Source organism: Mandrillus leucophaeus, unplaced genomic scaffold (genome assembly GCF_000951045.1).
Source record: "Mandrillus leucophaeus isolate KB7577 unplaced genomic scaffold, Mleu.le_1.0 Scaffold266, whole genome shotgun sequence".
NCBI classification, from domain to species: Eukaryota; Metazoa; Chordata; class Mammalia; order Primates; family Cercopithecidae; genus Mandrillus; species Mandrillus leucophaeus.
In genome coordinates this window covers 2,179,069-2,187,311 of record NW_012102765.1, presented here as the reverse complement: position 1 = coordinate 2,187,311, position 8,243 = coordinate 2,179,069, and the positions used below count along the sequence as shown (strand labels likewise).

Genomic DNA, 8,243 nt, shown 5'->3' with positions numbered 1-8,243 from the left:
GCTGCTTAACCCGTCTGTGTCTAGCTCTCCCTGTCTGTACAGCGGTGATAAGCGTATCATCATCTTGGCATTATTGTACGTGATAAGTAAAATTACACAGATTCCAGCTACTACAGAGCCTGGCATGAAGTCAGTGCTCCACAAATATCCATCAACATCATCACCATCATCAGCCGTGGGCTAACAGGTGCGAGATTGTGGAGGCCTGAGGGCAGCAGGGTGCCAGGGCCCAAGGAGTCTGTGGAGGGTTGGACGGCTGTTTCAGAAAAGACAGGGCCCTTGCCATGGGTGGCGAGGGCCTCCCGCTGGCAGATATGCCACACAGAAGGCTCCACCTCCCTAACAAACTGGCAGAGAAATGAAAACTGAGGGCATGATTTTAAGCAAACACTCTCCTGGCTCAGAAATGGTGCAGGTGCATTTCCATGTCGATGGGTTCCAGGCTCAGAGCTTTGCAGTCAGGACAGGTGGCTGGGTTGTTGCTGGTTTTGTGGTGGCCTCTTCCAGTCCTTGATCTGATTGAAGAGAGCTGCTTGCCTGGAAGTCCTCGGCTCCGAAGCTGCTAGGGCTCCATGCTCTGTGGTTTGCAGGTGAAAGGAGGAGGGGCCGGGGCATTAGGGGTACAGAGCAGGCCTTTGTGGCTCCATCTACCACATGGCAGCAGGGAGCCCCTCCCCTTTCCTGGGCGGAGAGGACGGTTGCCTAGTGGTTTCATATCTTCATTTGGCCTCAGCTGTCATGGGACAGCCTATGGGGCTCCCACAGCGGTCATGGCCCCTCCGTCTTTGCCACGTTCTTGGTGGGGCATTGTCTTGGGTGAATTGGGTGACTCATCGTGACTCTTTTTCCATTGCTCTCTCAGTGAGAGATGGGGAGGGGTTGGAGGACACCCAGGAACGGGACAGCCATCCCCTGGCCCACCACACTCAGGCCACCACACTGTGCGGCAGAATCGGCCCCTGAGATTTTGTTTTTCCTTTCGGAACCTGTGTTCCCTCCCTGAGCTCCCTGCCATGCATCCATCACCCTCCGGGCCTGTCAGCGTGTCTCAGTTCAATTCCGATAGTAACCCAGGGATCCCGGGCTTTCCCTGGGAGTCCTGAGCCGGGCGACCAGCCTAGAGGGGCTGATCCCCAGTCCAAACCCCTCCGCCTACTCAGAAAACCGGAGCAAGATGTGTGGTGAGGAGGACCCGGGAACTGAGAAGCCAGTCGGGAGCCAGCTGGTGGGGGGGCCTCTGGGATCTCTGTGGGAGATTAGAGGTTGGACCAGGAGCCAAGTCCCTGACCAGAACGCTGTGGGCACATGGGTGATCCAACCCATGCACCTGGCCCCCCCGATCCCTCATCCAGCCAGGCCTCGGTCCAGGCACAGGCCGTGTGAACATCTTTGGGGTCTCCATGTCCAGGAGCCCCGTGCTCAGGGACCTCGGTCCAGAGCCCCTGCGTTCTCCTCAGAAGCCCAGAGCGCTCCATCTGTTGCCTCCTTCTGGAGTGGGCTACGGTTTCCTCACAGGCAGCCTCCATTCAGGACTCTCCTGGGGGGCTGCTGGCAGCAGGGAGTTACCTGGGCCACCCCCAGGGACCAGAGTTCCCCCTCGAGGGTCCTTTCCTCTCTCCCTCGTGAGTTGGAAGCGTAGGCGTGGGTGGGGAGGCAGTAGGGGGATACTTTTGGGGACGTGGACCCTCTTATGCTCAGGAATCCCACTGCCTGGGCTGAGTATCTCCTTCCAGGACAGGCTTCTCCCTCCCTTCTGTCCCCCAGGGGTGGGGTGTCCCCTCGAGATTCAAGCCCACCCCAACAGGAGGACCCAGTTCTGTCCCCCAGGGGTGGGGTGTCCCCTCGAGATTCAAGCCCACCCCAACAGGAGGACCCAGTGTTCTGGAGAGGGCCCAGGCCTGGAGGAATTCTGCAGGCGGGCGCTTGTGGCTGCACGAGGTGAAGACCCGAGCCAAGGCCGCCGGTTCTGGGTCTGCCGGCCCCACTGCTCCAGGGGCTACAGCTGCAGCAGACACGCCCTATTTCCCTTTCTCCCTGAAAGCCCCTCCATTCCCACAGAGCCCACCTGTTCAAGCTAAACCCCTACCCCGACACTCACCACCACTAATTGTTTTCTCTTTCGCAGGAGAGAGGTCTGCCCTGGGTGCAAACCAACCTTCTAGAAGGAACATCCTTCCCTTAGAAACTCCGAGGCCAAGATTAGCCATGAGGATAAAACCCAGAGATCAGACACAGAGACCTGGGGTCAGGCCTTTGGCCACGTGGCCTGGCAGCCTCACCTTGCTGAGTCACAGAGAGGCAGAGCCCCAAGCGAGCCTGGGGAGCCCTGCACCAGCCTGGGTTCCGGCCCTTCCCTCCCCTCATCGCTTCTCATCACCTCTCCGCACTACTCTCCCCTCTCTGGCCCAGGGGGTCCCTGGGAGTCTGGGAAAGCGCCCTGGATTGTCTGGCTCCTGCCAGGGCTGGGACGCCCATTGCCAAGAGAGCACTCAGAAGCCGCCTGTTGGCTTTGAGGACTTTTATTGCCCAAGGTCCCGAGGTCTGGGTGGGACCGCAAGGGGCTGCCCCTGTCCCCAGAGCTGTGCCTGGCCATCCTGGTGGGAGGGCTCGGCTAGAAGAAGTTGACCACCCTGCGGAGCGACTGCACCCGCGCGCTGTGGGCCTCCCAGTCGGAGAAGCTGCGGAAGTCGCCCCTCTCCACCACGTACATGCGGCCGCGGTAGTTGGGCTCCTCGTACAGGACCCACCTGGAGGCCAGGGGAGTGGGAATCAGGGGCTGCTGGGAAGCCCCCCTGGACTCCAGACAAGAGCTTGCACAGCCTGGCCACCCAGCAACCCCTCCCGGCCGAGCGGCCCCTTCACTCTGGGCTACACGAAGGCACCCACGGTGCCCACCTTGGCTTTTATTTCCTTCCTCAGTGCCGTGTGGGGTCCGTGCAGGGGTGTGACACGTGTGGGGACAGGCCTAGTAACGTCCACATTTTAAAACTGACCAGTCCTGGCCGGGTGTGGTGGCTCATGCCTGTAATCCCAGAACTTTGGGAGGTCGAGGCAGGCAGATTTCTTGTGGTCAGGAGTTCGAGAGCAGCCTGGCCAATGTGGTGAAACCCTGTGTCTACTAAAAATACAAAAATTAGCTGGGTGTGGTGGTGCATGCCTGTAATCCCAGCTACTCAGGAGACTGAGGCAAGAGAATTGCTTGAACCAGGGAGGCGGAGGTTGCAGTGAGCCGAGATCGCGCCACTGCATTTCAACCGTCCTTGGCAAGGATGCACTCCCGCCATCACTGCACGCCCCACGCACTCCTGTTCCCTGATAAGGACCACCTTGCACAGACAGTGCCCCCAGCACCTGATGGGGGGCCTGGCACAGAGGGCACCATTCATTCAGTGAATGCCAGTGGGTTCCCACATGTGTGCCCAACACCGTGTCAGGTACCAGAGGTGCCATGGTCACATGACATGGTTCCTGCCCCCTCCTGCCCTCATGGGGCCCCCCCTGCAGAGGAAATGGGCTGTGGGGGTACAGTTGCACAGAGGAGCCTGCAGGGCACAGAGGAGGGTCAGGGAGTCCCAAGTGGGGCCCCTTCCTCTCCTCTTCCCCTTCTGCACACCTCCGGGGCGGCCACCAACAATCCAGAGAGCAGAAACAGTTAGGACAAGTCTTTACGGAGCCTGGAGGACCTGGGGCTGGTGGGGGCAGGAGAGAACACAGCCCTTCGTCACCCAGGAAGCTGTGGGCCCGGCCCAGAAAAGCAGGAAGGCGCGGTGGGGAGGGAATGGGGGACCAGGAGGAAGGGACTGGAGGTCCAGGGGAGTGGCCTCTGCCTGGGAAGGGGCATGTGATACAAGGAAGACGCCTCAGGACAGCTCGGAGCAGGGGCTGGCCCGACCCTGTCCTTCCCTCACCACCTCTGAGACGAGCGAGGCTTGTCACACTTGGCGCCTGGCACAGTCTGCTGCCTCGAGGGTTGGCGCCAGGAAGGAACAGAGAGTGGCAGAGGGTGTGAGCAAGCCTGGAGCACCTGCTGGGGGACTCAGGGCAGGCTTGGTCCAGCCTGGACCCCACCCTCATGGCCCCCCGCGTCCATGCTCCTCCACACCTAGAGCTTTCTGACCCCACACCTATGCCGTAGCTGGGGCCTCAGAGGCACCTCAGGGAGTCAGCTCGTCCTTTCCTACCCTGTGGTGGGCAAGAAATACCCTAAACCATGTCCTGGGCCACATGAGGGTGCTCACATGGACACCCCCAAAAGGAGGGGGCAGGGAACCGCCCATCCTCCTGTCCCCTGTCCTGGCTGTGGCTACTGGGAGGAGGCAGAAAGGGGAAGGGGCAGGGGCCTGTCCTGCCCACATGAGCACCGTGCCCTTCCCCAGGTGGGGGTGGTTGGGGGCAGAACGCCAGCACATTTTCCTCCGAAAGCCCACCAGGACATGGATCTGAGGGGACGGGTCATGCCTGGGCTGATGTGGGACCCAGAGGGAAGGAGTCTTGGCAGTGGGAGGTGGTGGAGGGGCCCTGCCTCGCCCGCTCTCCAGACCCCAGGAAAGGCCTCCTAGCAGTGTCCCCTCCGGATCCAGGGGGCCCGGGGGCGTTACCTCCTTGACAAGGGCTTACATTTGTGTAAGAGTTAGAGTCTTAGGCGGCAAAGGCTGAGCACCTGGGCCCCCACCTGGGGTACTGACGGCTGGCTCCTCGCAGGGACGGTGGGGATTGAAGGAGACGGACTATGTGCCCCTCAGTCAGAGAAATGTTCATCTCCACCTTCTCCACCTTCCTTCTCAACAAGCCCCTGAGTGCCTGAGTGCTGGGGTGGGCGGGGGGATTGTGTCTCTGGCCTCAGGACATCCTCCATGCAAAGGTGTGACTTGGGCCTTACAAGACACAATTTAGCCAGCAAGTTTTCCAGGGCAAATTCTTGTTTTGGAATGCCACCTCTGGGCTCCAGGTGCCACCAATTTAGGGCAAAATGCAATTTTGTAAAATGGAATCCTGGAGCTAGCTAGAGTGACAGAAACAGCAGATTTCTGCCACTATCAGGCCACCAGGGAAAGGTGGGATGTACACAGTCCCTCCTATCCCTGGGAACTGGTTCCAGGACTTCCCTTAGATGTCAAAATCCAAGGATGCTCAAGTTCCAGATATAAAATGGCATTGTATTTGCATATAACCCACGCGTATCCTCCCATATGTAGTAAGTCCTCGCTTAACCCCATCAGTAGGTATTTGGGAACCGTGGCTTTCAGCACGCGATATATAACAAAGCCATTTCTCCCCCTCATCAATCTTATAATGAACCCACATTGAACAAGACAACATATTCGAGGACCTGCCATACATCATTTCACTTAAAGTCACAGTCTCCAAGAACCTATCCCCGATGTTAAGTGAGGACTTACTGGACTTGAAATCATCTCCAGATTACTTATGATACCGAATCCAACGTAAATGCTATGTAAATAGCTGTACGGTATCTTTCAGGGAATAATGTACATATTCAGCATAGACACAATTGTGGGGGGATAGTTTCACTGTGCGGTTGGAGCCCACAGACATGGGGTGCCACCTGTGCCCAGCTCTGCCTTGGCTCAGTCTCTGTCTCCCTGCAGTCCCTCTGCCCCCTGCATCCTCTCCAGAGCTCCCTGGCCTTGAACCTCTGGAGTATAGAAGGCAAATTGTTCTTCAATGGCTTTGATAGGAGCCAGAGCCATGCACAGCCAGCTGGCACCTGTGTGAGGGGCTCTTGGCCTGAGGGGAGGGAACTGAGGCCTGGGAAAGCGGCCAGCTGTGGAACAGGGACAGACACAGGCTTGGCTGTAGTCTCAGCTGTGCCACTCCCATGGGACGGCTGGGCCGTCAGCCTTCTGAGTCTCAGCTTGCCCTTTGTAGAACGGGGGCAATAATATCTACCTGACGCAGAGGTGTGGGCTGGACAATGAAAATAGATGGCCAACTTGAAGGTGCTCAGAGGGTAGTTGCAAAAGGGGAGTATGCGGGAGGGCAGGAGGGGGCACGAAGGCTGCCCTTGGTTGACCAGGAGGAAACCCAAGTGTGGGGCAGACAAACCCGTCTGGACCTGGGCACAATCCCCCCAGCTACTCTCTGTCTGGAAGTGAGCCACCCTGAAGTCCGTCTTCCCCCAGAGGCCAGGGTGCTGGGGGTTTGCAGAGAGGCCCGGTTCAGGGGTCAGCTTTGCTGGGCAGGCGCTGGGCAGGGTGGGCTGGTCCACCCTTCTCCGAGCAGGTGAGCCCACTGTGGCTTTCCAGCCCATAAGGCCCTGGGGGATCCCTTGGTCAGCAGGTGTCCCGCGGCTCAAGAAAACCAAGGCGGTCTCTTGCATCAGATCAATCGCAGAGAACTGTGCAGCTTTCAAGGCCCTCTCCTACCTCTGTTCCTGAACCGATGCCCTACAGGGAAGGTCTCAGGATGCCTCTGGGGCCCAGGGTCCCTCTCTGAGGCCCTTCTGGGCCATAGGGGAAGCTCCCCGCTGCTTGACTGGGGCAGGTGAGGCAGCTGAGGAAAAGAGAGGGCCTGTGGGGCCAGGGACACGCTGCCCCCTGCTGCAGGTCTCATTCCCACCCCACCCACCAGCCCTGCATGGCGGGCAGCCTCCCACGCCTGGTGCTGAAGGGCCTAGGTGGGCCTCGGGGTGCGGCCACGTGGCTGGCCTGTACTCACGCTCCGTCCCCGTACACCTTGATGGCGTTGATGCAGTTCTTGGCCCAGCCCCCACTCTGCAGGAAGGGGCAGTCCTCCAGGAACTCCAGGCACTGGCCCGTGAAGTTGCAACCCTCGAAGATTTCTAGGCGGAAATGTTCCCCGTGCTCCAAGACCAAGCGAAAAAGAAGGAAAGAAGGAGGCTACTGTGAATTCCCCTCTCCCAGAAACAGAAGCCCCGGGCAGGAAGGAATTAGGAGGCACCCAGGGCACTGGGCACCCCCACCCCACATACTTCAACCCCGCACTTCTGTTTGTTCTTCCACACGAGATGTGGTTGGAAGAAAGGGTTCTATTACTCTAAAACTGTTTCAAGCCACTGAGCTGGTCTAAGCACCTCTTTCTACAACTAGAAAATCTGAGGTCCAAAGACAGCCAAACTGACCAGAGGCCAGCGCTCAGGCTCAGACCAGGGCTGGGGTCTCGGGGCTCCCTCTGGGTGCTCAGCCTGGGGAACTTCTGCCCTGGTCACACCAACACACTCCCGTTTCTGACTTCACTCCGGGGCCGCAGCCCACAGGCAAGCCTTCAAATGATAACGTTTTAAAACTGTAATAGAACCTTTTAGTAAAACATAAAGCCAAAAATCTAAAACAAATACCGGATCTCGTGTGCTGAAACTCCTGCTGGCCTTGACATCATCGTCCCCTAGGCTCAGCACGTCTCCCTATATGATTCCCGCATTTCCAAAAGACAGAGGAGGGCCAGCCCCTGCCTGGCTCAGAAGCCGGCAGGGCCTGGTCTGCGTCACAGCTGGCCCCAGGATAGCTCTTAGGAGAACAGCAGTTCTCAAGATACCAAGGATATTTTTCATATAAATAGCATTATGCAGGGTCCAGGGCCAACCATTTAAATTTCTTTTTTGCCAATTGTACCACAGCCTGGAAGAAATACTAAGAAAGCATTCTTACAATTTGAGATGCCAAAGCCCAGCTGATTTTGCAACTGATACAGAAAAGAGAGGGGGCCCCACACAGAGGCCCCTTCCCTGGGGTTCGTCAGACGTTCACCAGAACCGCCCGGCCCAGGCATCAGGGGAGGGTCCTCGGCAGACATAGGCCCAGACTCTCTGTGGTGAGACATGCATGCCCCCAGGCTCAGGAATCCTCCCCTTCCCACCTGAAGCTCCCAGAGCTCACAGCAGGTCAGCGAGTACTCATGACCTGGGGGAACGGCCTTGCTTAAATCCCACCCTAGGAGCAGCTGGACAGAAACAGTCCTTCGCCATGGGGGAGCCATGCCCCTCGTCTGCCCTCCCTGCATACACCTCTTGGGTGGCAGCTACCTGTGTAATTCCAAGGGATCTGTCCCCCAATTTTCCCCTGACTGGCGGGTGATTCTTCAGCTTCCTCCATCAGCCACTCCAAGACCTCAGCATGGAAGGCTCCAGAATGTGCTACAAGACCACTTGCACCAGTGTCCGCACTAGGCCCAAATCAGCCTCCCATTGGCTGAGTGTCCCTTATCTGGCTGGAAATCTAAATTTGGACGATTTCAACAGCATTTTAAATGGACAATGCAGCTAG

At 58.2% G+C, this 8,243-nt stretch overlaps 1 protein-coding gene across 1 annotated transcript in view; it reads right to left on the bottom strand.

The window, feature by feature from the left end:
- Positions 1 to 366: 366 nt before the first annotated feature.
- CRYGN (crystallin, gamma N) overlaps positions 367 to 8,243 on the bottom strand; it is a 12,766-nt gene continuing 4,889 nt past the window's right edge. The window contains exon 4 of the mRNA XM_011984326.1: positions 367 to 577. Coding sequence (XP_011839716.1) covers positions 445 to 577 — 133 coding nt within the window. The 3' untranslated portion in view covers positions 367 to 444. The remainder of the gene's footprint in view (positions 578 to 8,243) is intronic.